Source organism: Cricetulus griseus, chromosome 6 (genome assembly GCF_003668045.3).
Source record: "Cricetulus griseus strain 17A/GY chromosome 6, alternate assembly CriGri-PICRH-1.0, whole genome shotgun sequence".
NCBI classification, from domain to species: domain Eukaryota; kingdom Metazoa; phylum Chordata; class Mammalia; order Rodentia; family Cricetidae; genus Cricetulus; species Cricetulus griseus.
In genome coordinates this window covers 143652832-143667635 of record NC_048599.1, presented here as the reverse complement: position 1 = coordinate 143667635, position 14804 = coordinate 143652832, and the positions used below count along the sequence as shown (strand labels likewise).

At 49.7% G+C, this 14804-nt stretch overlaps 1 protein-coding gene across 1 annotated transcript in view; it reads right to left on the bottom strand.

Moving 5' to 3' along the window:
* Lamc3 (laminin subunit gamma 3) overlaps positions 1-14804 on the bottom strand; it is a 58904-nt gene that overhangs the window by 9345 nt on the left and 34755 nt on the right. Inside the window, exons 16-24 of the mRNA XM_027423866.2 lie at positions 14110-14252; positions 13455-13633; positions 11472-11613; positions 10418-10623; positions 9963-10039; positions 6846-6980; positions 4806-4953; positions 3614-3757; positions 252-354 (exon numbers count right to left, since the gene is read on the bottom strand). Of these exons, the coding sequence (XP_027279667.1) occupies positions 252-354; positions 3614-3757; positions 4806-4953; positions 6846-6980; positions 9963-10039; positions 10418-10623; positions 11472-11613; positions 13455-13633; positions 14110-14252 (1277 nt within the window). The remainder of the gene's footprint in view (positions 1-251; positions 355-3613; positions 3758-4805; positions 4954-6845; positions 6981-9962; positions 10040-10417; positions 10624-11471; positions 11614-13454; positions 13634-14109; positions 14253-14804) is intronic.

Here is a 14804-nt window from a genome sequence, read left to right as displayed (position 1 = left end):
GTCTGATAATGCTGGGAGCTAGTTGGTGTGGCCTACAGAGGCTAGTACCCAATGAGTGGTATGTGAGACACGAAGAGAAAAACAGCATGGAAGTCTTGAGATTCAGCAGATGGAATGGTCTACCCGGCTTAAGTCCACAAAGCTAGATGTGGTTCCCTGTAGCCAGGCATCCCTGGCTGAGGCAAGTAGGCTGTAGGCAAGTAGGCAAGTAGGCTTGTACAGACCCTCGGGGCTCAGCAGGACACACGTACCCTCGAGGTCAGCTAGCAGAGTCGTGGCTCCTATGACGGTCAGTGTGGCAGCTTGGACAGATGACGAAGCCTGTGTCAGGGCAGCTGTGGTCTTGTAGCGTAGCTGCAAGGAGAAGAAAGGCAGGGGCTGCCTGGAGACAGGTCAATGGGCCTCAGATGGACAGGCTAGGCCCCAAACCTCAGAATGACCCCAAATGGAGATTTATCCCGATTCTAGGAGCCCTGGTTATATGGATGCCAAGCCCCAAATCAGTCTCAAGAAAACCCCATCTTCAGAAGCCTGGAGGATGACCAGAAAACCACAGCCAAAGACAACCACATATTTCAGTCCCTAATGCGACGTCAGCCTGTAGCTATTAAACAGCTTCTCTAACAGAAGAGCCATCAGTTTCCCCCCATGGCCACCAGATGTGACTACACAGTAAAGAATTCAGGTTTGATTGTGCAAGAGAAGACACAAAGAATGTAAGAGTCACAGGAAGCTGACTTCATGGCATAGCATGAACTTGGAATTCTTGAACTCAGGGCAGCTATGACTACCTGTGTAAAATCTGCATGTTTTAGGGACCTCAACAGTAGCATTCTGTTATGGGGTGGTGTCACAAGGTCCAGCTCCTCCCTATGGATTTATACCTAGCTAATGATTAATGGAGGAAGGAGACATTTTCTTGAGTAGTGTAGACACTGCTGTGGTACCCACATGTGTGGTGGTTTGAATGAGAATGTTCCCCATAGGTTTGCATATTTGAATGCTTGGTCCCCAGTTGGTGAAATCGTTTCAGAAGGATTAGGAGGTGTGGCCTTATTGGAGGAGGTGTTCCTGGGGGTGGGCTTTGAGCTTTCAAAAGCCCCTAATAATAAACTCTTGCCCTCTCTCTGCTTCCAGCCTGTGGATCAAGGTGTAAGCTCTCAGCTACTTCTCTAACACCATTCCTGCCTGCCACCAAGCTTCCTGCCATGATGGTAATGAACTAACCCACAAAACCCTCAAAACTGTAAGCCAGCTTCTATTAAATGTTTTTTTGTTTTGTTTTGTTTTTTTGTTTTTCAAGACAGGGTTTCTCTGTGTAGATTTGGAGCCTATCCTGGCACTTGCTCTGTAGACCAGGTTGGCCTCGAACTCACAGAGATCCGCCTGCCTCTGTCTCCTGAGTGCTGGGATTAAAGGTGTGTGCCACCGATGCCTGGCCTAAATGCTTTCTCTTATAAGTTGCCTGATCATATGTCTCTTCATAGTAATAGAGCAGTAACTAAGACCGAAGTCATACTCTGTAAATAAATTCTCACCCATGTGACTGCAAGCAACCCTCGTAAAATGCATTGACTTACCAAAAAGACACAAAAGTAGACTGTAAGCTAACTAGATGGGAAGATAAGTCAGGAGCGGGTAACGGGAAATATGATTGAAATAATCGTGTCACATGCATGAAGTTGTCATAATGAAACACCTGTTAGGTGTAATTAATATATGCAAATAAGAAGTTTTTTTAAAGAAAGAACTTGGGCTGGCTAGATGGCTCAGTGGGTAAAGGCATTTGTCTCCAAGCCTGAAGATCTGAATTCAGTCTCTGGGACTCACATGGCAGAAGAGAGAACAGGCTTCCACAGTTGTCCTCTGACCTCCGAACTCACGTTGAAGTAAATGTGTGCCCCCACCCATGCACAGAGACACAATTAAATAAATGTATGATAAAAAATAAAAGGGAACTTGGTTCCTGTGAGTGTCCAGGTTAAAGAGCACAGGGCCTGCAAGATGGCTCAGTGGGTAAAGGCGTTTGCGGCCAGGGCTGACAAATCAGAGTTGGATCCTCAGGACCCACATGTCAGAAAAAAGTAAAAACTCAGAGAGTTGTCCTCTGACTGTCACAGGTGTTCCATGGCATGGGCTCTCACATGAGTAGAGACAGAGTGGAAGGGTGTTCAGGAGGAGTGGAGGCACTGCCTAAGGTACAGGCTCCTGCGGTTACTTCAGGAGGAATGAAATGTTCAAGATCTAGAGAGGAGAAGGTGGGACAGCAAGGTGAATGTGTTAAATGTCACTGAAACCTGGAAAATTGTCCCATGAGGTGGAAGTATGTTTTCATTTCCAAACTCTAAAGTGTGTTTGTACAGCTCAAATATAAAGCTTTATCCGGGTGAGGGGGCATAGGCCTGGGTGGTGGGGCACTTAAAGCAAGCTTTATGTTTCACTGTGTCTTCTTGGCATAGATAAATATTTATTTAACTTGCTGCTGCTGGAAGTTCCTAAGTGGAATCTCAGTAATAAAATGTTTGAGGCTGAAAACAAAAATGGTTTCTTGTATGATTTGCTACAAATAAACAACAACATAGGCTTGAAGGACCAGGGAAGCTCCTGAGGCTGGGGGAGCAGGGTAGGGGGGAGGCAGGGCTCTGAGGGTTTTGGGGAGTGGAGCATCTGCAGGTGGTGGGGGGTCTAGCCTTCACAGGGCTCAGCTCCCAGAAGGGCTGTGAAGGCTGCCTCCCTTCCTGGCTTCCTCACTCTAGATGGGAGTGTGGATCAGGTCAGAGGACACTAAGTGGGGTCTCAATACAGCAAGGCTCACCTAGGTACGTGCTAGGCCCTGGGTCCAATCCTCTGGTATGTCCTTTTTCCTCAAAAATATTTCCTTGTCTCCTGGGTTTGTGTGGAAGCTGAGGGGCCTCTGGGGAAGCCATTACCACCATTGTGGGGGTTCTGAGTCAGGTCAGTGAGCTGGGTCCCTGGGTGGTGGTGGTATGTTGCTCTCCTGAGTTTGGTACCTGCCCTGTGGCTGGCTAAAACACCAACATCAAATGGCCCTGTGGGAAGGGTGTGAGAACTTTGGGTGCTGTCCATAGAACCTCCCCATAAGCCTGAAATTATCCCCCAAGAAAAATGCAGTTATTTCTAAATGAGTCTTCTCTATGTTAGCAGGATGGTTCTAGTTAAACCGTCATTCTAAGACACCCTGATTTAGTGCTATCTCTCTGGGCTGAACACCAGGCTCCGTGACTTTGAGTCCCATGGGCTGCTCAGAGTGGGTGCCTCTGAACTCGGGGTGTCTAAGGGCAGAAGGAAGGAGGAGACACAAGAGCCATTCACTTGTGACTAACCCCGAGAGAGTGCATGGATACGGCTTCTATCATCCACCTGCCTACCTGTTTGTCTGTCCATCCTCTTTCCCTCTACCTCTTTACTCTCTTCTAAGCAAGCAGACTTCCCTCCCTTTGGCTTGGCACCTTTAAAACTCTCAGGCATTTTGAGGGAGGCACTAGAACTTGAAAGTGTTTTGTAAATGTTATTTTCCATCTTTGCACCCCCATACCCCATGTTTCCTTGGGGGCAGCCCCTCCCTCTTCCAAGTTCCAGATTCAAAACTGACCTGCATGAAGGGCTCCATTTTCTTCAGGGCTGCCCCAGCCTCCGCCTGCAGGGCTCCTACAGCCTGGACTGCCTGGCACTCCTTCTGAGCCAGCTTCTGCTCCAGGGCCTTCACTTTCCAGTCCAGATTTCTGGCTTGGGAGTTCTGAAGGTGCAAGGAGATGGTGGGCTCAGGTCTGGCTGAGAACCAGATCCTCTGTCCAGGGAAAAGTGCCCTGTTGTGCCGAGGGTCAGCCTGTGCCCTGCTGCACTGGGGACCAGCCAGAACTGGAGCTTGAACCCTGGTCGCAGAGTGCTTTCTGCTGTCCCAGGAACTTCAGATACCTCAGGAGCAGGGCAGTGGCAGAAGGAGGGGTTGCAGAGCCACCAGGCTGGGGGAACCTGTCACTGGAGGCTCAGACCACAGCACCACCAATTTCTAGCTCTGCAACTCCAGCTAATTGTTCTGACCCACAGGTATGACTGCCTTTCTTCCTTGCAAGGTGAAGTCCCCTCCCTAGGTCCACAGTTCTTCCACCACCCACATGCTTCAGAATGCAGTGTTCCAGATGCTAGAAAGGCAGAACTGGGTTTGATTCCAAGCCCTCATTGGTATCTGAGGAGAGCAGGGGAAACCATGAGGCAGTAGCCTCAGGCAGCCTGTGTCCCAAATGCATTTGGATAGATTTCCTTGATGTTGAGGGTGGAACCTAGAACCTTGAGCATGCCTGACACACACTCTCCCCGTGAGCTGCATGAAGAGCCAGCTTAGCGTTCTGGTAAAGCTGGGTTTCTGAGGCTGGAGATCTCAGGATAACCCAATAGACAAAATGGGCAGGGTGTGGAGTCGTGAAGAGTGTCGAATGAAGGACTCACTAGATCCCCTCCAGCTCCCACCTATAAAATTTAGCTAGAGGAGGCTGATTCTGCAAGACAGAGGGTCACAGGCGGCTGAAACTCAAGGAGGGAAATCCTTGGTCAAGGTCACTGTTGGCATAGGAACTGGGATGTGTATCGCCCCCATTCCTCTGATGTCCTTGTTCATGTCACGGTTCCAGCCTTGGAGTGGAAGACTGGATGAGCCCTGCCTGTTTCAGTAGGCCACTTCCCAGCTAACAAGAAGCCCTGCCCACCTCTGCCTGGCTCTCTGGTTTCTCCATAATCTAGAACCTTCGCCACCACCCCATGAGGAACTCCACGGACACTGGACTGACCATTGCTCCAGGGGTGACCAGTGACAACAGACGTAGGGCAGCGTCACCAGTGACTTGCTTCACAGTGGTCAGTGCCCTCTTAGCTTTGGGCAGCACCTCTGCCACAGCTGTGCCGAGGGCAGTGTGTGCTGCCTGCACCTCCTGGTACCTGGGAGGAAAGAGATCAGGATGAGCCATAGAACAGAACAGGTGTTGGACACCCCTCTCCATCTCTATCAAAGCTTCTGGCTGGAGGTGTTAACCTGAAAAGCCCTCTCCCATCTCCTGGCAGACTCAACCTGTGCAGGTCAGGACCTAGTAGCTGGCCTGGAAAAATGGCTATGATCGTCAGCTTTCAGGGTGTGTGTGTGTGTGTGTGTGTGTGTGTGTGTGTGTGTGTGTGTGTGTTTGCTTGCCTGTGAGTTCAGACATCCAGGGAAGCAAGAAGTATCATATCCCCTGGAGCTGGAGTTACAGGCAGTTGTGAGCCACCTAATGTGGGTGCTGGAAACTGAACTTGGGTTCTCTACAAGAGCACTAAGTGCTCTTGACAGCTGAGCCATCTCTCCAATCTCCTTATTCAGTTTGGGCACACCACTTAGCCCAGGCTCCAGGCTACTGTGCACCCGAGAATCACACATTGTGCAGACCTTTGTGTCGTCTTGGAAAGCTGCAGAGGAAGCTCCCTGGGATGGAAGGACAGCTGCCTGGGCTGTGATCTTGATTGACCATGTCCTTGCTGCTGACCTGTGGCATATGTTCCTGTTTGCATGTGAAATAACCCCCATAAGCTCATGTGTTTGAACACTTAATCCTCAGGTAGTGGCATTGGAAAGTTTGTGGAATCTCTAGTAAATGGAACCTTGCTGGAAGAAGTAGGTCACTCAGGGGAGGGCCTTGGGGCTTTATAGCCTGACCCACTTCCTGTTCACTCTCTGCTTCTTGACTATAGATGCAATGTGACCCACTTCCTGTTCCTGCCCCCATTGTCTTTCCTGCGTGAAGTCATGTTATGTGTGGCCCAACAGAGATGAAGATATTCTGAGCCTGTCATGTCCCTCACTTTATTATCAGACTACTGAAGCTGTGGGCCCCAGGAATAAGAATTCCCTCAGGAGTCCAGTGCTTGGAGAGGAGCAAGTCTACAGTCTGAACCATCCAGAGGGAAGAGCCTACAGCCCAAACCATGCAGAAGGGAGAGCCTACAGCCCGAACCAGCCAGAGGGGGATCTTTTCCCCCCAAAGATCAAAGGAAAAGGAAAAGGAGCTGGAACAATGATGGACAGGGCCACACCTTGACCAGGAGTGATTAAACATTATCCTCTCATTAGGACCCAAAGATGGACTGACGGGGACAGTGAGGAGTTCCCTGCTAGATATCTTTGTCCCTCTTTCCAGTGTAGCCACATTGATAAATCTTTTTTTTCTGCTTTTCATTATTATTGTAGACTTTTAATTGGCTTAGCAAGGATAGGTGGCTGAACCTGGCTTTGTTGGGGCACAGGCTGTAACCCAAGCCCCAGGAGCAATGTCTCCCTCACCATGGCAAAAGAATCTCTCAATCTGTGAGCAGAATGAACCTGTCCTTTAAATCGTACTGGGTAGTTTGTCACAGCAAGAAGGATAATTAACACTGTGTGTTACTCTCCACTGACAAATGGAGACCCCTTGAGCTGAGTGACTGCTATATAGCAGTCAGCTCTAGGAAGTGGGCCACATGACTTCATTCTACCATGCCGTCTAGCTCAAGGCTGAACAGAGATGCCCAGATGCCTGGCCTCCAGAGGCAAGGAAGGAAGCTGTACCAGGGAGCAGCAACAAGAGAGCCAAGATGCCACCCTGCACCTGACAGAACACACTCAGGAAATGGTGCAGGGACAGAGATCAGCTACCCTGGGGTTCAGTTTTTGTCTACCTCTTCTGTCACAGCCTCACTCCTACAAGACACTCTGAAAAGCGTAGGCCCAGCGAGCTGGTTCTGTAAGCAGTGGCCTCTGGCTGGTTCCTATGGGCTCCTGGAAGCTGAGCCCAAGGTTTTCCACACACCTGTGGATGCCTTACCTGTCCTCCAGTTCCTGCTGGGCTGCCAAGGCCTCCCTCCCTCTCAGCAGGTCCCACAGGCACTCATGGCTGGTGTTGGAGGCAAGCAGGGCTCTTCGTGCAGCGGCTTCGATCTTGGTGGCTGTGTCCCTGTGACTATGTGAATTGGCATAGGAGTCACTAAGAGCACACACAGAGGTGGTGGTGCCCAGATTCCTGCTTCATGGGTCTCTGGCAGGACAGACTACTCTCCACCCATCTGCCTCTGCAGCATTAGTGACAGTGCCCCCGTCACACGTCAGTTACACCTGTGGTCCTGGCACAAGGACTAGCCCAGGCCTTTCACCACACGGCCTCTCAAATGGACATCACAGCAAGAGTGGACAAGCCAGCCTGGGATTGAGCCCTGGCTCTGTCACTTCCAAGCAGTGTGTCCGTGAGTGAGTCAATGGATTCTCTGCATCTGTCTCCTCATCTCTAAAATGAGTTTAGTCCCTCAAGCTGAAGAGGGAAACTGGGCTTAGAGAAATGGCTCTTGCACAACACAGAGTTCAGTTCTCAGGGCCCATGGGCCCATGGGTCTGCTCACACCTGCCTGAGACTCCAACTCCATGGATCCTACACCTTCTAGCACCCATGGGTGGGTTTATTATGTGCTTTAATGTTTCTTATTTATTTTTAAGTTATAAGCATGCATGTGTGTCTGTGTGCATGTGAGTTCAGGTGCCCTCAGAGGTGGAGAAGAGGGAGTCAGATTCCTTAGGGCTGGAGTTACAGGAGGTTGTGAGCTACCCAATGTGGGTGGTAGGATCTGAACTCAGGTCCTCTGGAAGAGCAATGTGTGCTCTTAACCACTGAGCCATCACTCCAGCCCCCAATAAATATGTTGTTTTTTTAAAGGAGGAAAATGTGCTGGGCATGGTGGCACACACCTTTAATCCTAGCACTCGGGAGGAAGAGGCAGGTGGATCTCTGAGTTCAAAGACAGCCTGGTCTATAGAGAGAGTTCCAGAACAGCCAGGGCTACACAGAGAGATGCTGTCTTGAAATATCAAAAAAAACCCAAACATAAATAAATAAATAGAGGACAATTGTGTGATGCACATACATACATACTTGCAGGCAAATAGTCATACATGTAAAATAAATAAACCTAAAATTTTTTAAAAGATAAAAATTACTATGGATTCTATGTGTTTAGGATCATAAGTTGTTTTCTACAGGAAGCAGAAAAAATGACCTAAACACAAGGTTGGGGAGACAGCTCAGTCAGCAAAATGCTTGCCTTGCAAGCATGAGGTCCAAGTTTGATTCCAGCACCCATATAAAAAGCTGGGTACAGTGACATAGACTTGTAATCCCAGTCCCAGGAAGGAAGAGAGATGGAGCCTTGGGACTTGCTGGCCATCCTGTTAGCCTAATTGGTGAGCTCCAGCCCCCCATAACTGCATGTCACTTAAGAAATGACACCCCAGGCTGTCTGGCCTGCGTACACACAAAGATGTGTCACCACTACTGCCCCCATGACCAATGCTAGATCATTATATAATCATACAAAGGAATGGAGAACTGACCTGTGCTATAACGTGATTGAACCCTGAAAACTTGCCAAAGTGGTGGCCACGTGTTCTATGATCCCACCTACATGAAATGTCCTAAATTAGCAAATCCATAGAGATGGAAAGTCGATTATTAGTTGCTAGGAGTGGTTGGAGAGGTTGTAGAGAAATGAGGGAAGATGAAAACTGTATTCAGGGTTTACTTGGGGAATGATAAAAATGTTCTAAGTTTACATCTCATAGTCATGTGTCTCAGGATACAATGAGATACTGAACTACAAAGTATATGAGTTATATCCCCTCCCGTGTGTGTGTGTGTGTGTGTGTGTGTGTGTGTGTGTGTGTGTGTGTGTGAAGTCAGAGGTCAACCTCAGGTGTGGTGGCTTCAGGATCTGTCCACCCTGTTTAAGGTTATTTAAGGTTAATTATTACCATTATTGTTATTATTAATACTACTGTTATGGTTTTTTTGAGATAGGTTTTCTCTGTGTAGCCTAGGCTGTCCTGGAACTTGCTTTGTAGGTCAGACTGGCCTTGGACTCAGAGATCTCCCTGCCTCTGCCTCCTGAATGCTGGGATTAAAGGTGTATTCTACCACACCTGGCAAGATTTTATTTCTTTTTATTTTATGTATTTGAGTATTTTGCCTTTATGTTTAGATTGCACCATGTGTGCAGTGCCTGTGGAGGCCAGAAGAGGGCATCGGATCGCCTGGAGCTGGAGTCACAGGAGATTGTGAGTCACCATGCGGGGCTGAGAATAGACCCCACGCTCCTCTGGAAGAGCAGCCAGTGCTCTTAAATGCTGAGCCGTCTCCCCGTCCCTCCACCTTATTTAGTTTTGTTGTTATTGTTTTTTTTGGGGGGGGTTATTTTTATTTTTTTCTTTGAGACAGGGTTTCTCTGCATAGCACCGGCTGTCCTGGAACTCGCTCTTATAGACCAGGCTAGCCTCCACTACTGGGCTTCACCTTCTTTAAGACAGAGTCTCTCAGGTAGTGATGACACTCACCTTTAATCCCAGCACTTGGGAGGCAGAGGCAGGTGGATCTCTGAGTTTGAGACCAGCCTGGTCTATAGACTGAGTTCCAGGACAGCCAGGGCTACACAGAGAAACTCTTTTGCCTTGGGCAGTGGGGAGAGACAGGGTCTCTCCTAGGCTGAGCTGGCTGGCCAGGTGCTCCCAGGATTGTCCTCTCTGTATCGTTAGAGCTGAGATTACAAGCCAGTGCCACCACACCCTGCTTTGAACTGGGGATTGAACTCTGGTCCTCACGTCTGTGTGATGAGCACTTTCCTGACTAAGCCATTTATTTCCCCAGGCCCCAGGAATTACATCTTAATAAACTTGTGGGCTCATTCAATTGAGCAAGCTTGCCCCACATGTCTGCATCTTCATCCTCACTCCACCCAACCCCCTCCAGTGCTGGCAACATTTACTCCACACTGAGCAGCTCTTGGGCTCATCGGGTCCTAAATCCCAGAGGCTAACCCTGACTCTGGAGCCTGTCCAAGAAGACCTGGCCCCACTGTCAACGGTATGGGCATTGTCCCCCACATCCTGAAGCCTCGGGGCTCACCTACTGGCAAGGATATGGGCCTCTGATGCCAGATGGCTCCAATTGGTGGGTGGGCTGGATCCTTCCTGAAGACTCACCTTAAAGAACAGAGGAAGAAACTGAGGCTCATCCTGGAAGGTCAAGGGTTACAGCTGGCTAGCTGACTGGGTAGAATAAAATGGTGTCAATAATTTTATAAATTCACAAAGCCAACCGTGACACCAGCTCTTGGGGAGCAGCTTTCCCGCACACAAGAAACCCAGTGACACTGCCTGCCATGTGTATTCACTGTCTACTCAGATATATTTGCCTTTTGCAAATAGTGTCTTTCCCTGTTAGTAGAGGAGACTCAGTATGGCCCATTCTGAAGGTGACACCAAGACCACACCACGGGCAATTGGTTAAGAGCAGCAGGGCGGGGGCAAAGACTCCTACACAGGCTCCAGGGGAAGCAGCGTTGGAGGAGACCACAGTACCAGAAATGAAAGAGCTGAGGCTGCACGCAGGACCTCCTCCTCTGAGGACTGCAATGTCTCTCCCAGCTCTGTCAGCTGGACACAGGTCTTCTGAGCTCCAGGCTGGGCACAGCGGGTACTCCCTCTCAGCACCTGCAACTGCTCCCAAGAGGCCTTCATGGCACCTTCCAGGCCCTCCAGCTGCTCCAGAAAGACTTCCCGGGTCTCTGTGGGAAGCCAGTGAATCAGCGATCATCACTGATTGAGATTCCACAAAAAAGTCCCCTTACCCAGGCTTCCATCTGAGATCTCTATTTGCCTGGACACAGCTGCAACTCCCAGAGTGCTACTCTGATCCCTGCCTCCATTACACCAAAGGAGAAACTTGCTCATATTACAGCTGCAATGGTTGAGGCCCAGAGAAAGCAAATCAGGACTTGTAGCCAATCAGCTACTAACAAGTACTTGGAAGCAGGCCCTCTGGAACCACTGGGCTGGCAGTGGACCCCCAACTCAGTTCAATGCTGTGAATCTCACTGAGGCTCACATGGGGCCACCTCATTTGATGGCTCATCACTGGTACTTGGGTCACCTTTAGCCAGCTGCTGAAGCACAGCTGTACAAAGTAATCAACCCAGTCTCAACATTCTGGAAATTTTCTGTATCTCAAGGTCACACATTTCACCTGGCTTAATGACAGGTCTGCTTTTCTTAATTACTAATTTTTTTTTCAATGTGCCAAACACAGCCTGGAAACATGGCAGCAATCAAACAGGCCAAGAGCCAAAACCCCAGAGGACTCCACCCGTTCAGCACCTGGAACAGCGCCCCAGGCTTGCAGAGGGTGTGGTTAAATAGTTAAATGAATGAGCCCAGACCAGGTTTGCTTTGAGCTTTTAGTCAGTGCAGGGCAGGAGGCAGGGAACAGAGACCCATGCTAATATTGTTATAGATGGGCTAGGTACATAGGTGGATAGGCCTGTGGAGTGTCATGACCATCCGTAGAGCTCCCAAAGTATCCAACCAGCCCAGGCTCTACCAGCTCTCTCGCCTCCCATTCTGCAGTTCTCTGTACCTTGAAGTAGGTGGTGATCTTGGTAGACATCCCCCCGAGGGGCTTCTCCCTGCAGAATGTCTAGTGGTCCCCAGGGGCTGCCACAATCGGACCCCTGCAACCACCCTTCCATCAGTATCAGCCTGGCCTTCAGCTTGGCTGCCTGTCGGGGACAGTTGGGAAGGAAAACTGTAAGAGGCTGGGATCTCTAGGTGCTAGGAGTCGCCCTTGGCTTCTGCCTGGTCCAGCCCTTCCACGGGTTCTCCCCTTCCAATCCTACAAAGTGTCTTAGTGCTAACCCCGAGGACCCATCTTGCCTGCCCAGCTTCACCAACTCCTTCCCTTCTCACAGCCTAGAACCTGCTGACACCGTGCCAGCCACACCCTTGCCCTACTGAGGGAAGGACAAAGAGAGAAAAGGAACCCCATGAAAGTTGGTGTGTGTAAGTGTACGTGTACATATGTGTACATGTTTGTGTGGGGAGATGCATGTGTTGGAGGTCAGAGGTCAACCTTGAAAGTTGTTCCTGTTTAGATACCACTCACTTTGCTATTTTTAGTTAGTTTGTTTTTGTTTTGTTTTTCAAGATAGGGCTTCTGTGGTGATATATTATTTATGATTTCATAAAGCTTGCCTAAAGGATCAGAGTGCAAACCTAGCCACAGCCTTAGAAGCTGGGCAGTGGTAGCACACACCTTTAATCCCAGGACTCAGGAGCCAGAGGCAGATGGTGTGTGTATCAGCAGCCAGGCATGACATGACTGTCTGCTATGGCTCAGTTCTCTTTCAACCACACTAAGCAGAGGGCCATATCCCAGGCTCCGTTGTGGTAGAACATTATTTTAAGGTGTGTGACTTGTTTATGCTGCATTTGTTTAACTCAGTGAAGCTGTGATTCTTTGCCTGTCTAAAACACCTCATGGTCTAATAAAGAGCTGAACATCCAATAGCACGGCAGGAAAGGATAGGCAGGGCTGTCAGGCAGAGAGAATAAATAGAAGGAGAAACAAAAAAGAGGACCAAGAGCAAGAAGAAGGAGAGGAGGACATCTGGGGCCAGCCAGCTAGCCAGCCAATCACGGAGTAAGAAGGAAAGTAAGATATACAGAAGTAAGAAAGATAAAAGCCCAGAGACAAAAGGTAGTTGGGAATAATTAGTTAAGAAAAGCCTGCAAGCAACAAGCTAAGTTAAGGTTGGGTATTCACAACTAAGAATAAGCCTCCATGTGTGAGTTATTAGGAGCTGGCTGGTGAGCCCCCCAAAAGGCAAAAGAGTGAAACATCGCACAACACTCCATCCTTAGATCCAAAGTCCCCAGTGCAACGACAGACTCTAAACTTTCCATGCCTTTCTCAATGACAAATGGACTGTGAGCTCATCTAGAAGGAAAAAGTGTTCCAGGAAGCAGGAGGCCATGTGGTAGCTTGATTTACCTAGTGGTGCAAAGTGCATGCTGTCCTGAAGAACTGAAAATGGCCTTGCTTACGGGCCTGGCCTGCTTGCCCCGTGGGCTCATAGCTGGAGCTCAGGACATGCCACTTTGTCCTACAGCACCATATGTTCTCAGAGCCCCACTGTGTCCAGAAGGTTGGAAGGTTTGAACTATCTATTCTGGAGTAGGACATTAAAGTTTACAAAAATGCCCTCTGCCTGGGGTCTCTCAGGCTCCAACTCCTAACTTCAATCCTACCCACTCCCTGCTTTAAATGCAGTCTGTTGCCTGTCATCCTATCCCCACAGAGCTATACGAGTATGAGACCTTGGCCCTGGGAGGCTGGGAAGGGATGTGACAAGAGCCACCTCTGGCTCATCCAGGACAGGAGGACAGGTGAAGATTAGGTGGATTGGAATGAGGAAGCTATCCAGGAGAAGGTGGCCAGTGGGAACGTAAGGCTTGAGGTCTGTGAATGACCAGGCAGTTTCTGGTCCATTGCAAGGAGCTGGTGTTCCCTGGAGGTGTGAAATGAACCCGAAGGTGGGAAAGTCTCAGCATAGCAACTTACCTCCTCCTTCACCAGAGCATAGCAGGTGGGACACTCCTGGCACCCTGTGTCACCATCCAAGAGGAAGAAGTTGTCCTGGCAGCGGTCACACTTGTAGCCCACGAAGCCTGGGCGGCACACACATGTACTGTTCTCATGGCACTGAGATGAGACAGCACCCAGTGGGGAGCACCTACAGTCTGGAGGACAGGAGCCAGCTCTGGGGACCTGATGATGACCTCAGACTCATCTCCCATCCCGAATCCTCATGCCCCTCTTGGAAATTCCTACAACCCCTGAATGTCCTTAAATACAGACACCGGGGCTCCATGACAGAGATTGACTAGATGGTTGGAGTTGGCAACCAAACCTTGAGCCTCACTTGCTGCAATGTTCCCAGTGACCCAGTATTGCCAAGTACTAGATGCACAGTGAGAAAACTGTGTTTTACATGTGACATGATGTCTAAAGACATACAAGAGTTCAGTGGTCGCATTAGAGGTGCCACTAGGACACCCAGTTCCTCACACTCATGCACTCCACATTCTCAAGGCCAGGGTTAGGAAACCAACCAGCATCTACCCATCATCTCCCCCACCATACCTGCTTCTCACGGGTTGTCTCTAGCAGAGAACCTCAGCCCCCACCATGACCCGCTAGGATCCAGCCTGCTCACCTCGGCAGCCCTTGATGGAGAAGCCAAAGAAACCCAGCTGGCATCTGTCACAGGATTGGCCTGTGACACCAGGTCGGCAGGGGCACTGACCAGTCTTGGGATGACACTTGTTCTCCAAGGAGCCGAGTGGGTGGCATTTGCAGCTGCAACAAGAAGCAAGTATGAGGGTTGATGAGGCCACCCCTTAACTCAGCCTCTGACAGTTGCCTGTGCCCAGGATAGCACAAGTCACATAGGACACTGGAGAAAAAAAGCACTGGCGTAGCTGGGAAGTCGCTGTAAAATTCACACTAAAGGCTCCAGGAGCCACACAAGGAAGTTCGTTCACTTCCTTCAGTCTTCCCCAGAGTCTTTCTCTGAGGCGAGACATCCATCTCAGATGCTGCTGTGGTCAAAAAGTCACCCAGTGATAGTTGTCACTGAGATGAGAATCAGACCAAACCAGTCACCTGCCTACCTGCCTAGCCCTCTGAGACTGGCATAGCCAGGTATCTGATACCAAGAGACTGAGCTTTTGTGCCCTCTGGTGGAGGGCCCAGTGAACATGGAAATGGGCCTGGATGACACAATTCAGACCGAGCCCATCCCTGAGGCTCCATGGTGCCCTCTTCCCCCAGGCAAGATACCCAGGACACTCGGAGCCTCACCCTCTACCTTTGGCAGTCCCTCCCAGGGCACTCACAGCCTCATCCCTA